At 41.2% G+C, this 22,239-nt stretch overlaps 1 protein-coding gene across 23 annotated transcripts in view; it reads right to left on the reverse strand.

Moving 5' to 3' along the window:
- Nucleotides 1-22,239, reverse strand: part of lrrc7 (leucine rich repeat containing 7) — a 607,301-nt gene that overhangs the window by 152,152 nt on the left and 432,910 nt on the right. For 21 of the 23 annotated variants that reach the window (XM_043699350.1, XM_043699364.1, XM_043699344.1 and 18 more), the window contains 2 exons: nucleotides 14,132-14,204; nucleotides 12,103-12,232 (listed from right to left, as the gene is read on the reverse strand). In XM_043699350.1, the coding sequence (XP_043555285.1) occupies nucleotides 12,103-12,232; nucleotides 14,132-14,204 (203 nt within the window). Of the gene's footprint in view, nucleotides 1-12,102; nucleotides 12,233-14,131; nucleotides 14,205-18,892; nucleotides 19,415-22,239 lie in introns of those variants that run through there. The other 2 variants (XM_043699359.1, XM_043699357.1) reach the window with 2 other exon arrangements.

Raw genomic sequence — 22,239 nt, forward strand, 5'->3', positions numbered from 1 at the left:
TCACCCTCACCTTGACCTCTTTCCACCTATCACATTTCCGACGCCCCTCCCCCAAGTCCCTCCTCCCTACCTTTTATCTTAGCCTGCTGGACAAACTTTCCTCATTCCTGAGGAAGGGCTTATGCACGAAACGTCGATTCTCCTGTTCCCTGGATGCTGCCTGACCTGCTGCGCTTTTCCAGCAACACATTTTCAGTTCTGTCTGACATCTGGCCCTTCTTGTCAAATGATGATTCTTCTCCTTATTAAAAATGTATATTCAATACCCAAGAATAAATTTGTTGCCAACTTTTCAAAAGGTTTAATTTTCTTATTTATAAAACTGATTCAAGGTGCTATGTAGTCCTTGTAAAAGTAGAGTGGCACTGAAGTCAAGGTTCCTTGAAAACCATAGAATCATACAGAACAGGAGGTAGCCACTCAGCATGTCTCTACAATTAATACTGCCTTTCCCTATTCATCCCCCCTCCCCCACCCAGAGCTCTGCAATATTTCATGTAACCAGTGAGGTAGCCTTGTAGGTTATAGAGATCCAGGTTCCTTTTAAGTTCATTGAGGATTTGTATATCAAGTGTTCATCTGAAAGTTATTCCTTAATCTACTTCCACAAGCCCCTTTCAAACAGTGCTTGTCAGTAGAGTTCACTTGGCCCAGTGGGAGTGGCTTTATCTCTGAGCCAGAAGGTCTGAGTTCAAGTCCCATCTATTCCAAAGGTGTGTCAGAACATGTCAGAATAGGTTGATTTAAAATATTTTTGTTAGCTGGTAGGACTTGCCAAAAACAAAGGATATTTGAGGCAATTCAAGTAGTTTAGTGAAAGACTGTCCCGTTAGTCATCTGCTGACCAGCTTGGGCTCCAATGATGCAGTATTTCATTAATGCAATGTAACAGTACAGGGATTCCTACAAGAAGTGTGTGGATGTCATTGCCTGCAAAGTCAAGTTGCTTGTCATTTCCTGTCTAGGCTCACCCAGGAATGGTCATATTCTGAGGCACTGTACTCGGCAGCAAATTCAAGCCATGAAGTACTAACAGCCCCAGCAAAGATGCAGAAAACTGACAGGAAAAGATGAGGAGAAATAGAAGAAAATGCTTGTGTGCAACCTTTAAAATTAAAGTTGAAAAACACACAACACCAGCTCATAATCCAACAGGTCTGTTTGGAAATACAAGCTTTTGGAGCACTGCTCCTTCATCAGGTAGTGAGTGGGGCAGGATCACAGGACACAGAATTTATAGTAAAAGATCAAAGTGTCATTCGCATCAATTGTATGTTCGGTAACTTAGGAGGTATAGTGAGTAAGTTTGTAGATGACACCAAAATTGGAGGTGTAGTGGACAGTGAAGAAGGTTACCTCAGAGTAGAATGGGATCTTGATCCAATGGGCCAATGGGCTGAGAAGTGGCAGATGGAGTTTAATTTAGATAAATGCTGCATTTTGGAAAAGCAAATCTTAGCAGGACCTATACACTTAATGGTAAGGTCCGAGGGAGTGTTGCTGAACCTTGGAGTGCAAATTCATAGTTCTTTGAAAGTAGAGTTGCAGGTGGATAGGATAGTGAAGAAGGCATTTGGTATGCTTTCCTTTTTTGGTTGGACTATTGAATATAGGAGTTGGGAGGTCATTTTGCAGCTATACAGAACATTGGTTAGGCCACTTCTGGAATATTCTGGGCAGTTCTGGTCTCCTTCCTATCAGAAGGACGTCGTGAAACTTGAAAAGGTTCAGAAAAAATTTATAAGGATGTCCCCACGGTTGGAGGATATGAGCTGTTTTCCCTGGAGTATCAGAGGCTGAGGGGTGACCTTATAGAGGTTCATAAAATCATGAGGGGCATGGATAGGATAAATAGACAAGGCCTTTTCCCTGGGGTGGGGGAGTCCAGAACTAAAGGGCATAGGTTTAGAGTGAGAGGTGAAAGATATAAAAGAGACCTAAGGGGTAACATTTTCACGCAGAGGGTTGTACATGTATGGAATGAGCTGCCAGAGGAAGTGGTGGAGTCTGATATAATTGCAGCATTTAAAAGGCATCTGGATGGGTAGATGCATAAGAAGGGTTTAAAGGGGTATGGGCCAAGTGTTGGCAAATAGAACTAGATTAGATTAGGATATCTGATTGACATGGGCAAGTTGGACCAAAGAATCTGTTTCCATGCTGTACATCTCTGTGACTCTATGACTCTAATTCAACACTATTACCTCAACATCATGGCTAAAATTAAAGCAAATGCAAGTCCTCCATAAATAACTCTCATGTCAAATATATTCCACTCACTATCAAATACTTGGTTTACAGTTCAATCAAAAAAATGTTTGTTTTGCAAGTTTCATGTTTTGATAATTGCATTCACTAAAATTAAATAGTTTGGCTACCAAGCTGAGGAGGGAATGGGACAGCATAGCGGAAAAGGCAGTAGCATGGGACAGGGATAGAGTGCAGTGGGAAGGAGGTAGCAAGCTGAGGTGGAAATGTTGTGGTTCTGTTCGTCGAGCTGGGAATTTGTGTTGCAGACGTTTTGTCCCCTGTCTAGGTGACATCCTCGGTGCTTGGGAACCTCCTGTGAAGCGCTTCTGTGATCTTTCCTCCGGCATTTGTCGTGGTTTGAATCTGCCGCTTCCGGTTGTCAGTTCCAGCTGTCCGCTGCAGTGGCCGGTATATTGGGTCTAGGTTGATGTGCTTATTGATTGAATCTGTGGATGAGTGCCATGCCTCTAGGAATTCCCTGGCTGTTCTCTGTTTGGCTTGTCCTATAATAGTAGTGTTGTCCCATCGAATTCATGTGGAAATAGATGAGGCAAATGAGGGGAAGAAACAGGGGCCAAGCCTTGGGGAAATGTGTGGGGGAATGGGTGTAGAAAAAAGAGGGGGCGAGTTTTTTTTTGATGGCGCAGGGAAGAAAGAAAGAGAAGGAGGTTGGGCCATGCTTGTTGGGGTGGAAAAAGAGGCCAAGCCTGGGGCGAGGGTGGAAAAAGGGACCAAGCCTGAGGTGGGAGAAGGCCAAGCTGTTTGTGGCATGGGGTGTTGTGGGAGGAATTTGTTTTGGTAGGGAGCTTGGTAGAGGTGTTGGGAGAGGTCTGTGGTGAAGGGGAGAAATGGGATGTTTGTTGTTTGGGGGTTGGGAGTGGGGGAAAGTGGTTATTGGTTGAGGGAGGGGATGGGACAACTCAGCACTTCTGGCATAAGACTTTGAAATTCAAAAGCCTTGTCCTTTGCAATATTGTGGGCTTCCTACCATTGAGGACGGGAATAATTGTGGAGCAGCCTTCTCCGTTGAATTTAATTGTCCACTCCCATTCATGACTGGATGTGATAGGACGGTGGAGCTTAGATCTGATCTATTGGTTTTAGGATTAATTAGTTGACTTTATATTGGTTGGCATACAAATAGTCCTGTGTGGTAACTTTCTTGGGATGCCTTCCTGCATTCTTCAGCAGACCTTGCTTGATTAACTGGCTTGATGGTAATGGAAGAGTTGAATACAATTCTGCTGTTGCTAACTTCATGGAGGCCCAGTCTTGCAAGAACTGTTTAAAATCTGTTTGTTCTAAAGTTTTAGTATGTCTGATATGGTGGAGGTACCCTCAATGTAAAGGTGAGACTTCATGTCCACAAGAACTGTGTGATGGTCACATGCTCTCACACAGCCATAGGCAGATGCAACTATGAAAGGTAAAGTGGTGAGGATGAGATTGAGTATGTCTTTTGTGATGATGCTGCATCTTTAATAGATTATATTGTCCTTGTTTTTTTTCAGAGGGGTCGTAATGGCAGAGTTGTTGATATGTCTGGGAATATCTACTTGAAAAAGCTTTAAGTGTATTGTTTAAAACACTTGTACAATAAAAAGGGAGTGGCCAGTTCTCCAGTTGAGTGCTTGGTTTGGTTTGGTTTTAGCAAGCTGTTTTGTTTGCAGCTGCTGGTCATGTTTTAGGTGGGAACCAGAGAAGCTGCTAGGGACCCAAAGGAGCAGTTCCATGCTGATCCACTGTCTCTGTCTGACAGCTCTTCTGTAAGAACCTTGTTTTATTTTACTTTTTTGCCAAGGGGGAGTTTATGGGGATATTGCAATATTTGGAACAGCATCATTAAGTTGCGTTTTCAGATAGGTTAAGTTATTCTAAATTTGGTTCTTTTTTTCGTGTTTCATTCAGTAGGGTGTGAATAAATTCTGTTCTGTTTAAAACTGAGTGGTTGGGCCAGTTGCATCACTCCTGGAATATCCACTTTACCACTGCTTCAAACAACTAGAAATGTTATGATCTGAGCTGCCTTCTTGAAATGTTTTGAGGGGGTCTGGTCTGGTCCATAAAAAGTTGGGAGCTCTTTGCGGGATTTGTTCTATAATTCTGATTTGGGATTAGGGTTGATGGACTCAAAGGCAGTCAGTGGTAGGTGTGGGTGTCTTTTGTTCTGGGTATTGAATTTGGTTGGTTTAAACAGTGCTTGGTGCTCTTCCGGTCACAAAGAGTTTTCTGGTGATAGTAGATGTGACTTTGGGGGCTTTACAAAAGGTGAACAAAGAAAAGCTGCTGGAATTGGCAGTCAAGCTGGAGCTGGAGCTGCCTCCTTCCACGAGGAAAGCAGAAGTAATTACAGCAATAGCTCAGCACTTAAATTTGCTCAAAACACCATCAGAATCTTTGGAGATGGCGAAAATTCAATTAAGAATGAAGTAGCTTGAGTTAGATGCAAAAGAAAAAGAAAAAGAAAAGAAATGTAACTGTTTGAATTATGATTAAAAGCAGAAGAAAGAGGAAAAGCTGCCCCAGAATGTACAAGCTGGTCAGAGCTTGGTTAAGGAGGGAGTGCCAGATCTTCTAAAACCATATATCTGTGAAGGTAAAGTATACTTACATAGGCCAGAAGCAGAAGGTAAAGAGGTTACAATATTAAGAGATACAGGATCCTCTTGATCTTTGATGTGGAAAAATTTGCACTTCTGAAGGGCTATTACCAGAAAAAGTGCTAGTAATGGGAATTCACGGTGAGAAAAACTGCACTCATTTCTGTAGCGTGAGTTTAGAATGTCCAGTGAAGAATGAAGAAGACGTGGTAGGAGAACTGGACAAACTCTTAGCTCCAGAAATACAATTTGTCCTTGTTAATGATGTAGCTGGTTCACAGGTAGGAGTGTCACGTACTGTGATTGAAAAGCTAATGTAAATTCAGGCAATTGAACAGGAAGCATATCCTGGGATTTTTCCTGATTGTATGGTAATGAGGTCACAAAGTCACCAGTTAATCAGGAGAGATCAAAGGGTATGGATAAGAAAGTTGAAGTGGAATTAGCAGAGACCCTGTTTAATCAAATGGTTGCTACAAAACAGGAGCAAGTAGATGATAAAGCAGACATCTTTCGTTCAGAGAAATTAACTGAGTTACAGCAGAAAAATGAAAAACTAAACCAATTGTATCAAAAAGCATACATGGAAGAAGAATCTGGATGCATCCTGGTGTGCAACTATCTTAAAAATGAGACCTTAATGAGGAAATGGAGACTATTACATATTCAAGCAGATGTGAAATGGGCAGAAGTTCATCAAGTCGTATTGCCAGTGGGTTATAGAAAGGGGGTGTTGTGGGTAGCACATGAACTACCAGCAGGGGGCCATTTAGGGGCAAGAAAAACTCAAGCTAAAATACAAAAATATTTTTACTGGCTGGGACTACACAAAGATGTAGTTGAATTTTGCCAGACATGTCATACGTGTCAAGCAATTGGAAAACCACAGCCAGGAATAAAACCCACACCTTTAATATCTATAACTGCAGTTAAGGAACCTTTTACATGAGTCTTAATTAATTGCTTAGGACCCCTACATAAAACAAAAAGTGGAAGTCAGTACTTGTTAACAATAATGGATGTGTCCACTTGATTTCCAGACACCATTCATTACACAGTATCACAGCTAAAAAGATTATAGAGGAGTTACTCAAACTTTTCAATAGATACGAACTACCCACAGAGATCCAATCAGACCTAGGGTCAAAATTTATTTCAAAATTATTCAAAGAAGTTATGGACAGCTTAGGAATAAAACAATTCAAATCTATTGCGTACCAACTAAAATCAAGGGAGCTCTAGAAAGGTGGCATCAGACATCAAAGACCATGTTGAGGGCTTGTAGTCAAGACTATCCAGGTGATTGGGATAACGGAATTCCATTTGTATATTTTGCCATCAGAGATGCACCAAATTCAGTCCATTTGAATTCGTTTTTGGGCATGAAGTGAGAGAACCACTCAAATTGATTAAGGAGAAATTGGTAAGTCAGAATTCAGAGACTACATGTTTGGACTATGTGTCAAAATTTAGGGAATGGTTAAATAGAGTTGGGGAGTTGGTTAGGAAAATTTAAATGTTTCACGGCATGCAATGAAATTGTAAGCAGACAAGAAATCAAAAATTTGCAATGTTGCTATTAGAGATAAGATGTTAGTGTTACTTCCAGTGGTAGGCGAACCTTTGTGGGTGAGTGTGTGGGCATTGGTGCTGTGCTCTTACAAGAAAGATGATAAGAAGATAGAAAGACCTATTGGATATTTCCCCAAGAAATTGAACATTCATCAGCAAAAATATCCAACAGTTGAGAAGGAGACTTTGAGTTTGATGTTGGTGTTACAACATTTCAACATTTTTGTTACCAGTAAAGAATCTGAGACAATCATCCACACTGATCATAACCCATTGAATTTGGTTGTGAAATTTAAGGACAAAAATTCCAGACTGCTTATGTGGAGCTTGTTGTTACAGTCATTCAATTTAACAACTGTGCATGTGGCAGGACAAGAAAATGTGATTGCCGCGCATTGTTGAGGCTTGGATGAGAAACTGAGGTGTTCAGCGGCAGGAATAAACAGACTGAAACAATGTAATACCGCATGTTTGCATGTTTGTAGTCAATGTAATGTATATGGTTGTTGTAGTGTGCTAACAGTGTAAACTTAAGGGGTTTTAAAATGAAGTCATCTTTGGATACTGATGGTTCTTTTTTTTAAGGAAGAGGTGTGACAATGCTGCTCCTTTAGCAAGATTATGTTGTTCTTGTATCTTTTTCACAGGGGTGATAAAGGCAGGAGTTCCAATATGTCTGGAAACATCTACTTGAAAAAGATTTTAAGTGTTTTTTTAAAACACTTGTACAATGAAAAGGGATCAGCCAGTTCTCCCAGTTCAGGATAAATGACCTGGATGAGGCCATAGAAGGATGGGATATTAAATTTACAGATGACGCTAAGGTTTGTAGAGTTGTGGATAGTGACGAAGGATGTTAGAGGTTACAGAGAAACATAGATAAGCTGCAGAGCTGGGCTGAGATGTGGCAAATGGAGTTTAATGTGGAAAAGTGTGAGGTGATTCACTTTCGAAGGAGCAACATGAATGTAGAGTACTAGGCAAATGGGAAGATTCTTGGTAGTGTAGATGAACAGACAGATCTTGGTGTCCAGGTATGTAGATCATTGAAAGTTGCCACCCAGATTGATAGGGTTATTAAGAAGGCATATGGTGTGTTAGCTTTTATTGGTAGACATGATTTGGATGAAGGAGCAGCACTCCGAAAGCTAGTGCTTCCAAATAAACCAGTTGGACTATAACCTGGTGTTGTATGATTTTTAACTTTATTGGTAGAGGGATTGAGTTTTGGAACCATGACATCATGCTGCAGCTGTACAAAACTCTGGTGTGGCCACATTTGGAATATTATGTACAGTTCTGGTCACCACATTATAGGAAGGATGTGGAAGATTTGGAAAGAGTTCAGAGGAGATTTACTAGGATGTTGTCTGGTATGGCGGGAAGGTCTTACGAGAAAAAGCTGAGTGACTTGAGGCTGTTTTCATTAGAGTGATGAAGGTTGAGAGATGACTTAATTGAGACATATCAGATAATCAGAGGGTTGGATAGGATGGACAGTAATAGCCTTTTTCCTGATTGGCGATGGCTCACACGAGGGGGCACAGCTTTAAATTGAGGGGTGATGGATATAGGACAGAGGTCAAAGATAGTTTCTTTTCTCAGAGTAGTAGGGGCATGGAACAAACTGCCTGCAACAGTAGTAGACTCGGCAACTTTAAGTGAATTTAAATAGTCATTGGATAGGCATATGGATGAGAATGAAATAGTGTTGGTTAGATAGGCTTCAGATTGGTTCCACAGGTCGGTTCAACATCGAGGGCCAAAAGGCCTGTACTGCGCTGTAATGTTCTATGTTCTATGATCAGGTCCTGGGGATTTATCCACCTTTATGCATTTTAAGGGGTTCAGCACCTTCTCCTCTGTAATATGGATATTTTAAAATATGCCGTTTTTTTTTCCTCCAAGTTCTCTCGCTTCCATATCTTTCTCTGCAGTCAACATTGATGCAAAATCCTCATTTAACAACTCCCCCATCTTCTGTAGTTCCACACATTGGGAGTCTTGCTGATTTTTAAGGGCCCTGTTTTCTCCCTATTTACTCTTTTGACCTTAATGTATGTGTAGAATCCCTTTGGAGTCTCCTTAGCCCTATTTGCCAAAGCTATCTCATGTCCCTTTTTTGCCCTCCTGATTTCCCTCTTAAGTATACACCTACTGTTTTTATACTCTTGTAGGGATTCACTCGATCCATGCTGTCTATACCTGACATATGCTTTCTTCTTTTCCTTGACCAAAACCTCAATTTCTTTAGTCATCCAGCATTCCCTACACCGACCAGCCTTTCCTTTCACCCTAACAGGAGTATACTGTCTCTGGGCTCTCGTTATCTCTTTTCTGAAGACTTCCCACATTCAGGCTGTTCCTTTACCTGTGAATATCCAACTCCCAGTCAACTTTTGAAAGTTCTTGCCTAATACTGTCAAAATTGGCCTTCCTCCAATTTTAAACTTTGACTTTTAGATCCAGTCCATCCTTTTCCATCATTATTTTGAAACTAATTCAATTATAATGTTTATCCCCAATTTGAATTCTAAAGCAGACTCGGGAAAATTCAAACTCCGTAAACCAGGCTTGGATGAAGTGTCTCAGCAGTTGGATTTCTGCTCCAGGAGCTAAGAATGGGCAGGAGTCCATCCAGCACCATGGAATGATGTGGGATGCTGTCTGATGCAAAGGTAGGTGGACAGAAAGGTTGGTCTATGTGCTTAAACACCTTATTTCAGCTGTGAGAAAAAGAATGAAACAAAAAATCCCCCTAGCCCTCACCACCCGCACACACTTTCCATGTCCTATCTTTGTCAACTCATGCCACCTCATGCCCTTTACCTACAACCCATGGCTCATCCCCTTCATGCCAATATTTGCCCATTTACCCATCCCACCTGGACCATACTAGCCCTATGCCAAATTAGTGTAAACTCATGCCAACCCATGATCCCCATGCTAAACCTTCTGCCCTTACAATCTCCATGCCACCTCAACCAATAACTGTGCTGAGATGAAATAAGACAAAATTCTTAGCGTTTATTAATGAATTCTGTATTTAAAAAAAATACTTTCTCATTGATAAAACCCATTCACGATATTTAATTTCCTGCAACTACTTATTTCCTTACTATAATAAGCTTTTGTATTCATAGCCCCACTTTGAAGACTTTCTAAGCACTTGGAGGTATTAATAAAGCTAATCTGACATGCACCTACTGTGACATGTTAGGTTGTGAAATTTGTTATGTCGTACAAATTGTATAATGATACCCTCAGGCATAAATCAACAGGCAGAGTAAGATAGCAAAAAATGACTTTGCTTTTACACTGCAAAATGTCTTGACAGCTTAACAGTTTTGATGCGGTTACCCTATTTTATACATTTTCATATCTACTTTTAACAATCTCAATATGATTGACCTCCTCTAAATATTATCCTACAGAATACCCTACCTCTCTCAGTGATTTCTCCAAAAATGGTGCACTTAGTCTCCAAAGAACTCTAGAAACTTTAGCCCTTCTCCGAACAGGTCAAATCCCTATAAGTAATTTGAAGGAAGGCAGCTGTAACATATGTGGCTGCTTCTGTGGACCACAAATAAATGTGCCCACTTTGCCTCTCGCACTAACAAGGTAAAAATCGTGAGTGCAGGGTTTTGGGGCAGTTATTAGCATTGGGCTTCCAGCACTATTTTGTCTAAGCCAGAGACTCTATTGTCTCAGATCTTTGTTTCTTTTTTAATTTTACAAAACCTGCTGATTTTTGAGCTTGGCTTAAAAGTCTCATAGAAACACAAGTATTACTTAGGAGAACCAATTATTATTTATTGCATTGTACAGGCCTGATTGTTGTATGGAGGCTTTAGGTTCTGAAATGTTAATAATTTGCCTGGACATGCACACACACAAAATGTAACAGAATAACGTATACTTTTTAATGAGATATATCAAAGTAAAAGTTTAAGGCTTAGAATGCATGAGAATATTCAAATTGAAAATAGAGCAATTTTGGTATTTAGTAAGATTATGGCTAATCTGGTTGCAGTCTCAACTCCACTTTCCCATCTGCTGCATAACATCCTTGTCTTTATCTTGACTAAATTCAACAGCACAGCGAGCAGTTTGGAAAAGAGAATTTCACAGACTCACAGTGTTCTAAGAGAAAAATACTTCTCATCTTCACTTTAAAATGGAAATCTTTTATTCTTAAACTGTATCTCCTCGCTCTAGTCTCCTTCACAAGAGGAAACATCTTCCCAGTATCCAATCTAAAAGGATCTTACATTTTTTCAATATTTTTCTAAACTCCAGTGGATACAAGTCCTACCTGTTCTATCTTTAATAATGAGAAAAAGCCCTTCACCCTAGGAATGAGTTGAGTGAACTTTCTCTGAACTGCAGTTGACATAATTATACTCAAGTTCAAAGAAGGAAACCAAAACTAGACAAATCATTCCAGATGTGATCTTACCAAGGCCCTGTACAGCTGCCGTAAAACCTTGCTACTTTTATATACAATTCCCATTACAACGACCAACATTCTATTTGCTTTTGAATTACTTGTTGTACATATATGTTAGCTTTTTGTGATTCTTGTACTCTGTACCATCGGGTTTTACAATCCTTCTCTATTTCAATAACACACAACCTTCCTATTCTTTCTGTCAAAGTGGACAAGTTCACATTTTCCCATATTATACTCTGTTGGCCAAATTTCTGGCCACTTAACCTATCAATATTCCTTTGTAGATTCTCTAGCTTTGTCTTTTTGGATTAGATAGGTTAAAAGAAAAGTAAAAAGAAAAAAAAAATTCAGATTTACATAATACTTTTCCTACCAGACATTTCCAATGGACATTAAAACCAATAAAGTACTTTTTAAGTGTCATCACATGTTGTAAAGTATGAAATGTGGTGGCAAATTTGCACAATAAGCATGATCAGCTAAGCAATGGCATTCTTTTGTGATTTTGATTGACAGATGATATTGACCACATTAGGTATAACCCCCTTCTTTTCTTCAAAATAGTTCCATGTCAACTTTTACATCTTCCCGAACTGTCAGGCTGGGTTTTTATTCAACATCTCATTGAAAGACAGCTCCTTTGACAGTACAGGTATCTTTTAATACCACTTTGGAATATCAACCAGATTGGTCCTGAACTTAGAGTCTCAGGATACAAAGGCTACAAATTTAGCCAAGGCTAACACTCAGTAATGGTATTATGTTGTATTAGCCAGCTTGTTCTTTTTCTTGAAGCCCAAAGATTGCAGGAAGACAAAGTGAGGTAGAGTTCCAAAGATTTTAGGTATAAGAGAAGGTGGAAGGAAGCTTTGAAGTGTTACCTAATTCAACTCTGATGATACAACAGATTAAGCATCAAGATATAACATATAAAATATTTCAGGAATTATGAAATGACAATTCTACTTGGATAGGATGTGAGTATGAAATTTCTGATTTGTGCATCTGGCTAATGGCAGGAAAGCAAACACATCACTGTCTTTATTGAGCATTTTTCATTAAAGTAATTTAAATTATGCTTTCTCATCAATTTTATTTTAATTTAGCGTTTTTCTCCTACTTTTGAAAACAGAAAACAGGATTTATTTCTCAAAGCTTAATTCTAACTCAATCCAAATTCAATAATTATTTATTAAAGTTGTACAGTTATAAACAGCAACTCACCTCTCTAGGCAGCTCTACCAAGAAGTTTTCATCAGCCGCAAAGGTTCGGAGGTTATGTAGGTATCCAATGGTGTGAGGGAGGGATTCAAGTTCATTACAACTACAGTCAAACTCCTCCAAAACAGAAAGACTGCAAAAAAGAGAAAAATTTAAATACCTCTTGCAGTCCATGTAAAATCCAAATTATTGTCACATAAAATAGGCTAGTTTTTCTGTTCCAAAACAGTTGGCAATCTAAGTTGAACGTAATATATTTTTTCCTCTCAAGATTCTGTTCAAGTGCATTTAAATATAGCTTAACATAAAATCTTCTATGAATCAGCATAAGCAGACAGACATTGAAACCATAATTAAACCAAAACCTTGGTTTAACACTATTTTTGACAGGTTTAAGAGTCTTCTTAAGTTTGTCATGGTTTGATCAATACATTTGAAAAAGGATTTAAAAACAGAAATATGTGCATTACAGCATCTAATCCACCACCATCTAATGCAATTTTAAATAACCGAAAAGAACTTAAAACACTCTGCTAAGTATTTACTAGGTAGAATGTGGTTCAATATTCAGTTCTGCTCTAATTTATTTATAAATTAAAAGGTTTTGAAACATACCAATTCATGTCTTTGTGACCCCAAAAAAAGCTTATAACCTTCTCAAAATTCTACAAATGAACATAATCAGTGGAAATCCTGCCATGATATATTTACCCTGGCAGCATGGACAGTTTTGTGGGTCAGGTTAGCTTCAAGTGTAATTTTTTTTGAACCAGCAATGAAAAAAAAGAAACTCAAATCGCGTCATATGTAACTTGAACTTGCAATTTGACGATCCTTTCAACCTGACATGGTGACTCAGTGGTTAGCACCGTTACCTCACAGCACCAGGGACCTGGGTTTGATTCTAGCCTTGGATGACTGTCCGTGTGGAGTTTGCACATTCACCCTGTGTCTGTGCGGGTTTCCTCCAGGTGCTTCAGTTTCCTAACGTGCAGGTTAGGTGGATTGGTCATGCTACATTGCCTAGTAGTGATCGGGGATGTGTTGGTTAGGTGCATTCGTCAGGGTACATGTAGACTAATAGGGTTGGGGAATGTGTTTGGATGGGATACTCTTCGGAGGGTCAGTGTGGACTTGCTGGGTCGAAGGGGCCTGTTTCCACACAGCAGGGATCTATCTATTCAAGATTGGATGAACTTTGCTTAAATATAGTGGGTGGCATGGTGGCACAGTGGTTAGCACTGCTGCCTCACAGCGCCAGAGACCTGGGTTCAGTTCCCACCTCAGGCGACTGTCTTGTGGAGTTTGCACATTCTCCCTGTGTCTGCGTGGGTTTCCTCTGGGTGCTCCAGTTTTCTCCCACAGTCCCTAAAAAGAATGTGCAGGTTAGGTGAATTGGCCATGCTAAATTGCCCGTAGTGTTAGGTGAAGGGGAATGGGTCTGGGTGGGTTGCGCTTTGGCTGGTCAGTGTGGGCCGAAGGGCCTGTTTCCACACTGTAAGTAATCTAAAAAAAAATCATATTTCATTTACTTCACTTGAATTTAAGAAAAGGTTCTTCTCAGCTTTCATAGCACAAGAGAACAAATCGGAAGAATTGTTCACTAACTGGTTTCAATATTTATGTTGCAAAAAAAGACTTGAAAGACAGAGGCCAAGCCATTTCGGATGCTCAATATCATATCCAAACATTCATTCATTCATTCTTAAGAACAGTGAGTATTAGCCAGATAGAAAGTGCTGGAAATGCTCAGCTGGTCTGGCAGCATATAGTAAAAATGTCAACATTTTGGAGCAAAAAATTACTCTTCAGAACTGGGCTGAAGACGTCCTGATGAAGAGGTAAATTTCTCTTCAAATATTAACTCTTTCTCTTTCTACAGATGCTTTTAGCCCTGCTGGTCATTTCCAGCATGTTCTGCTTTTATTTCAAATTTCAAACACCTACAGTATTCTGATTTTATTTGAGTATCAGCAAGACATTTGCTCACAGGGCACCATAACAGAGCTTGATCTTGTTCTCATCCACTTACCCTCCAATTGCATTGGGTAAAACATTAAGCTGGTTGTCATCCACCTTCAATGTTGTAAGTTTTTTCAATATTCCTTATAGGTAGAAGAGATAATAAATCAGTAACTTGTAACTGGCAAATTATTAAGTATACAGTGGAAACTCGATTATCCGAAAATGATGGGTGGGCAGTATTTCGTTTGGATTATCGATTATTCGGAAAATCGATTAAATGCCTTTCCACTGGGGCTTGGAGTTTTAAAGTCTGCTCCCTATTCAAGAGACTGCAGCAGGTCACAGTGCGTGAGACCCCACCCCCAACACCGCGCCCCCGTCCAACATAGCCCCAGCACAAAGTGCACGAGCCCCCGCCCCCACCCCCGGCCCCTCTCCGGGGCATTGGAATGTACACCAACAACAAGACTTCTGCTGCTGTGTTTCCGGAGTAAGCCTCCAAATAGCACACAGGCGCACGCACACACACATAACTTTTTACTGCAAACGTTTGACAGGTTCCACATTTGCCCTGTACAGGACAATGTTGGAGAGATTATTCCTGGGTAGCCGGGGTGGGGGGAAGGGAATACCCGTCTGGAGGGAAAGTGTGGGGGGAAAGAGAGGGTGGGAGTTCAGCCATTTGGAGACGGTGCTTGTTTAATCACTGCAAACAAAAGGCGCGATCACTGCTGGAAACACAACTTTGATGTAATGTTTCTATCAGGACCTCGAGATCTTCTTCAGATGATCTGATTTTCGGATAATTGGTATTCGGATAATCGAGGTTCCCCTGTATAATTGTTTAATTGCCCTTCTACTAAATCCATAACCATTTTTATTTATATGTTTATACAGTTTACATACTTGTTTTTTGTGTATATGTATTTATACATATCCATAATCCACAAATACACAAAAATTATATTTCTCATAAAGCAAACCAATATGTCTGGAGCTATGTCCTTTTACATTGCATGTTGGAATAAACAAGAACGGCAGCTACACAGTGGAACCTTAGCTCTCCAAAGCCTTTGTCAAACATTCAGTTCCATTGCAGGAGGATCTGCAGTTGATGCTGTTGTTCTTGACCTCAAACTATACTTTCCATAACATAAATCTTATTTCACAGATGTGGTTAGTGAACTCTTTTATTGTCGCTATCAAATTTTCCAGCGTGCTTGGCATACTCTCAAACAAAAGCATAAAACATATATAATGATTTCTTTAAAAGCTATCTTGAAGTTCCGTTTCTTAGGATAAACATTCAGAAATAAGATTTGAGACACTTGTCCCTCAGTATTTTTGCATGTCACTGTTGAAATAAGTCACAGAACACTTACTATGAGGTATTGGAGACATAGTTGATATTGCTTTTGATGTTTTCTCATTTGGAGAAACATTATCATCAGAAAAAAGAATGTAGGTTATTTCCAGTACACAAATCATAAACTCAGGAATGAAGATGTTTGTTTACGGTTGCACAATGTTTGGCAATATTTAGGTCTGCTCACATACTCATGATGTAAAGTGTGAGATTTATCTACATTTTAATAGCATTTTCTTTTGAACTTGAATTTGAACTAGTGGCATGTAGTATTTGCATTGCATGTCTGAAGGGGTTTATTGATTAATTTGTACAGTCATGGTTATTTCTTTTAAAAAACAGTTTGAGAGAAATCTTTGAGGCTAATGGGAATTTGTTTACATTGGGAGAGTTTAATGAACAGACAAAGTAAATGGTTGCATATTAGACTTTATATTGAGAAGAGATTTTTTTTCTTTTTTTAAATTCATTTTGTGGGATGTGGGTGTCGTTGATTGCCCATCCTAGTTGCCCTCGAGAAGGTGGTGGTGAGTTGCCACCTTGAACCACTGTAGTCTACCTGCTGTGGGTTGACCCATAATGCCAATAGGAGGAAATTCCAGGATTTTAACCCAGTGACAGTGAACAAATGGTGATATATTTCCAAGTCAGGATGATGAATGACTTGGAGGGGAACTTGAAGGTGGTGGTGTTCCCATATATCTGCTGCCCTTTTCCTTCTAGACAGAAGTGGTTGTGGATTTGGAAGGTGCTGTCTGAGGATCTTTGGTGAATTTCTGCAGTGCATCTTGTAGATAGTACACACTGCTGCTACTGAGTGTTGGAGGGAGTGGATGCTTGTGGATGTAATACCAATCAAGTGGATTGCTTTGTCCTGGATGCTGTCAAGCTTCTTGAATGTTGTTGGGCTGTACCCATCCAGGCAAGTGGGGAGTACTCCATCACACTCCTGACTTGTGTCTTGTAGATGGTGAAAGTGAGGACTCCAGATGCTGGAGATTAAAGTGAAGAGTGTAGTGCTGGAAAGGTACAACAGGTCAAGCAGCATTGAGGAGCAGGAGAATCGACTTGATGAAGGGCTTTTGCCCAAAATATCGACTCTCCTGCTCCTCAGATGCTGCCTGACCTGCTATACTTTTCCAGCACCACACTCTCGACTCTTGTAGATGGTGGACAGGCTTTGAGGAGTCAGGAGGTGAGTTACTTGCTGCAGGATTCCTACCTTCTGACCTTCTCTTGTAACCACTGTATTTATGTGGTGAGTCCAGTTAAGTTTCTGGTCAATGATCACCCTCAGGATGTTGATAGTGGGGGATTTAATGATGGTAACACCATTGAATGCCTAGGGGTGGTGATTAGATTGTCTCTTATTTCTGATGGTCATAGACTAGCATTTGCATGGCACAAATGTTTTTTGCCACTTGTCAGCTCAAGCCTGGACACTGTCCAGATTTTGTTGCATTTGAACATGGACTTGCCGATTGTCAGAAAAATAAACATCTGGTTCAGTAATGTCCTTTTGGGAATGAAATAGAACATAGAACATAGAACAATACAGTGCAGAACAGGCCCTTCAGCCCTCGATGTTTCACTGACCTATGAACTAATCTAAGTCCATCCCTTTACACTATCCCATCATCATCCATATGCTTATCCAAGGACTGTTTAAATGCCCCTTACGTGGCTGTGATGTTGGGTGGCATCTGGCATCTCTGCCATCTCCACCTGGTCTGGCCTACTCTAAGACTCACAGCAATGTGGTTGACTCTCAATTGCCCTCTGAAATGACTTAGCAAGCCATTCAGTTGTACCAATTGCTACTTTTGATTAGTAGAAACATTCATAGCTTGAAAAAAGAGATTTTAGGTTTTAGTTATTAGGCTTTGCAGAAGTCTTGCTGAAACTAGATGTGTGAAATAGCTGCTTCTGAGAAAGGGAGATAGTTTAGAACAATGGAGAAATAGATCCCTCAGTGTAAGGAACTTAAACATTTCAGAAGAGATTGATTAAACACTGAAGGGTTATTTGAAGCTGAGCAAGTTGTATGAATGCTCAAGTAAAGGCAATCAAAATCTCCAGGTTGGGAAATAAAGCCATAGCTAAGTCAACCCCTGTGTTTAAGAGTTTGGGAATTGACTATGGTGTTAGAGTATTGTAAAGGACTGTAATTAACAGGATTGTAGTTTACTGTGTGCTTTTAAGTCTTTAAAATTGAGTTATTTGCAAATAATTTTATTTATTTTGAGTTTCATTTCTAATACATAAGAAACTTATGTCTTACTGCTAAAAACAAATCTGGAGCATTGTGTTTCAGTGAGAGGCCACCTCAAAATCAAAGAAAAAGCGCAACAAAATATGAACTCTATGATCGGTCTGGGATGTGACTCGTCTAGTAATAACATCAGCTGGGATCACAACACAGTGAAGCAGTCCACTTTGACGTAACAGAATGTTTCCCACTTGCTTGGATGTGTGTAGCTTCAACAACACTCAAGTAGCTAGACACTATCCAGGACAAAGTATCCCACTTTATTAGACCAATAGTCACCCCCTCCACCGCAGGTGTCCTGTAGTAACTGCATATAACTGCACTACAAGACAAACTGCAGAAATTCACCAAGGCAATAAATGTTAGCCCAGCCAGCAAAGCCCACATCCCATGCATGAATAAAAGCAAAAACATTACTTAACAAAATATGTTTTATATCACTGCACTTTAAAATGTACCTATTCTTTAGTAGATAGAGGGAGAGAGAATTTACTAGTCTTTAACTCGAGGGAGATTTAGGTGTCTTCTTCCCAGTCATATGTGGCATTTGGCTCCTCAGAATCCAAGAAACCGTTATTTAATAGGGCATCAATAAATTGTAGTTGCAAAGTTCCACTCTAGTCCACAATTCCTTTATGTCTATTTTGTATTTTTAATATAAACAGCACCAGACTGCATATAACAGACACACTTAATGATTTCAGAAGGAAATTGGATAGACACCCAAAGGAAATAAATCTGCTCGGCCAAGGTGATTGATCAGGGGATTGGTATTGACTGAACTGCTCTTGGGACCAAATGACTTCCTTCTGTGCTGTAAGTGAATCAATAGCTGTGATAGCAGAGATTGTGGGCTGAGTCTTATTATTTTGGTTGAGTCCAAATTGTATCAAGTTTTTTGAAGGGTTTTACACTGCAAGGCCCAATACATTTTCTTGCCCGATTGTACCAAACTCACTGCATTAATTACCTTCCTCTTCCTTATGGTGTCATGCATATCTGATTTTGCCCCAATTTATCGTGCACCATGCCCAAACAATTCACCACTCAGAGTATATCTATGCAATGATTAACATCTGCACAAATGAATGGATGATTTATTTATTGTCAGCTGCATTTTACAGTGAATAATACAGTAAAATATAGTGAAAAGCTTTAACAGACACCACGTTCCAGCACCATTCTGAATAGTTTAAGAATAAAAAGGATAAAAGTTATAATGGAAAGCCAGCTCACCAACGCCATCTGCACCACCACCACCACCCCTCTTCCACAGCCTTGCCGTTTCTTGTGGTCAATCCACCAATGTAGAAGTTGCCATTTTGTAGGTGCCATCTCTTTGCCCCTGGACCCACCTCGCCGACACTGGATTCCATGCTGAACAGACACTCACCCCTCAGCCAGGAATCCCTCACTCCACTGCTGTCCTGATGACACCAGGAATCCTGGCTCCGGGCACAACATGCTGCTGCCTTTGCAAGGAGTCCTGTCAATACCAGGAGTCCCCACTCTGGATCTAATAGAACCAAGAGTCCCTGTTTCCACAGCCAGACCAAGGTGTTGCCGCCATCTCACCAAGAACCTTGCTGCGCATCTCCTTCCAAAACGTTGCTTTGTCAGTGCTGCCATCGCCACCTGGAGGAGTTGTGCCACTGCTCCCATCCCTGAAAGCCAGGAGGACATCCCTGCTGCTCCTGTCATCACCATGTCTGCTGCTGGGAGGAGAAACCATTGCACACTCAGCCCCCTCCAGCTGCCGCACAAATTTCACCAATTAACCCATCCCAATAGACAAAAACAAAGAAAAATTACATGAAAGAAAAAGAGAAGCATAAAGAAAGGACTTAAATCATGCAGGAGCAAAAGAGCCCCTAGCAGGAGCCTATATGTGGTCCTGCTACTCCACTGCATTGATCTTCTTCATATTTGTCATTTTATAAGGCTCCTGGGTTCCTTGCTGAGCAGCAGCATTCTGAAGCTGTCCTGATTTTTGACAGACAGTATTGGAACACGTCAGAGAAGGTAAAGATGACATTCTGTTTTTTTGACAAGATTCCCTGTTGGAAAATAGTGGTGGCAAAGGAGTCTTCTTCTGGCAGAGAAGATTGTCATACCAGATGCAATGGCTCTCACTGCCCAGAGGATGCATCAGTGCAGCAAATCCTGCAACTGTTTGTGTGCAGCCAAGGACAGATTGGCAGCTACCATGGAGAGCCAGCAACCTCAGGGGCTGCTAGAGTGGAGGGCACACCTGCACTCATTTCCTGTACCAAAGGCCTGGCGACAGGAGGTTGGAGGACCTTGACCCCAGTCTAGCTACCCATCTTCACAGGAAGACAGGGTGGTGCCAGAATGCACCTGGCTGGAGGTGGTACCACACTACACCTTCCACTCAGGATACTGTAAAGGTGGGTAGTCCTTTACCCTCCACTCTGCCTGCCCATCCAACCCTTGGAAGCTCTAGCTGAGTTCTAGCCTGTGGCAAGAAGACCCTTGGCATATCTGGCCCATCCAGTGATAACTGTCTCTGGGGTTGTCTCACTAACCCTCAGGGTAAACAAGCTCAACGACTGAGTAGGCTCCCTCCAAACCAACTGCAGAACCTGACAATGAATAACACCATTCCAATTACCCTCTCTGAGCCATCATTTCTGTTCTGTCCTGCCCCACCTTGCCACCCTCTGGCAAATCCTGCAGCTCACCCTTCATTTGTACTGTACCCCTGCCGAGTGCTTGCAGTCCCCAGTCAAATACCCTCATTTCCTCCCTCTTTTCCCTTAGTTAACAGGGATTGACCCAGCAGGCCGACTTTGGTCAACCTCCTTGACTGACATGACTGGACAGCCTGGGCAACACATATCAGACTACTGCATGCACATCTCCCCAGCTACGTTAGCTCTAAACTCTAAACTTGTTATTATGAACTTAGTGATAGTGAGAACTGCAAATGCTGGAGAGTGGATACAGAATGGACCTGGAGAAAGCACAACAGGTCAAGCAGCATCAGAAAGGGAGGGGCCTCGATGTTTTAGGTTGTAACCTTTCATCACGACCCTTTTGACCTGGGGTTTGCAGTGGAGAGAGACCCACTTCCTGATGAAAAGTTCTGACTTGAAACGTCAACTCCCCTCCTCCTCTGATGCTGCTTGACCTGCTGTGCTTTTCCTAGCTCCACTCTTTATCCATTTGTCATTACGACACCAATGGACTGACTGTGAATAGCTCACTGGACTGCAGAGGCATGAACCCCTTTACTCAAAACACCCTGACTGGGCACCTGATCATGGCCCATTTCCTGCACTGGTTTGGGAAGTATTGACTTAACGTGTACCTGCCTCTATGAATTTCATTCTGGACTACTCAGCTCAGACTTTGACACACAGCTGCCTGCTTGCTGCAGACACAGTGTGCTTGCCTCATAAACTGCTGGCACACAGGTACAGGTGTGAGACTGATGTAGCACACTGCCATACACTAAAACATGCACCTTCTAGACAGAGGATTTCTTAGCAGCAAGGCTAGTTGCCTGTTACTGTGACTGTGCTAATTGGTGCAGGAAGACAAGGCAGGATGCAGATAGGCTCTAACTAAGTGAGTGCTAAGAGAGCAAGTGCACAGCCCTAAGATGCAGTCTGGTCCAGTCTGTGAGCTAGGGCTGTAGCTCCAATCCTGATGAAGGGCTTTTGCCCGAAACGTCGATTTTCCTGCTCCTTGGATTCTGCCTGAACTGCTGTGCTTTTCCAACACCACTCTAATCTAGAACCTGGTTTCCAGCATCTGCAGTCATTGTTTTTACCCTGTATCCATATGTAAAGTGACCCCAATTGTAGCCTTTCAATGCAAGTTCCTGGTGTGCCCTGCAATGCGAGTCTAATGTTTCCGAGCACACTGCAAAAGAACAATAGAAGTGCCAGGGTGATCATGACAGGTTGGTAGAAGTCAATCCAATGTCTGTGGAGGAAAGTATGTGTGGCTGGTGTCTGTGACTTGTGTCCTGAGATGTTCCTGCTTAGTGCACAGCTTGAGTCCATTTGGAGCAGGCAGTGAGCTGGATCCACCAGGCACGCACTCATGTTTCTTGGTTGAGTTTATCCAATGTCTAGCTTGTTTGTCAATGTTGGTAAGATGGAAATCTGCCTTTTAATGAGGGCATTTGATGCTCAAAGTTTGTGAGAAGATTTGTAGCTTGGGTGCTCGTTGTTGTGGTTCTGTTCGCCGAGCTGGGATTTTGTGTTGCAGACGTTTCGTCCCCTATCTAGGTGACATCCTCAGTGCTTGGGAGCCTTCTGTGAAGTGCTTCTGTGATCTTTCCTCCGGCATTTATAGTGGTTTGTCTCTGCCACTTCCGGTTGTCAGTTCCAGTTGTCAGTTGCGGTGGTCGGTATATTGGGTCCAGGTCGATGTGCTTATTGATTGAATCTGTGGATAAGTGCCATGCCTCTAGGAATTCCCTGACTGTTCTCTGTTTGGCTTGACAAATAATAGTAGTGTTGTCCCAGTCAAATTCATGTTGCTTGTCATCTACGTGTGTGGCTACTAA

The sequence above is a fragment of the Chiloscyllium plagiosum genome, chromosome 11, assembly GCF_004010195.1.
Source record: "Chiloscyllium plagiosum isolate BGI_BamShark_2017 chromosome 11, ASM401019v2, whole genome shotgun sequence".
Lineage (NCBI taxonomy): Eukaryota > Metazoa > Chordata > Chondrichthyes > Orectolobiformes > Hemiscylliidae > Chiloscyllium > Chiloscyllium plagiosum.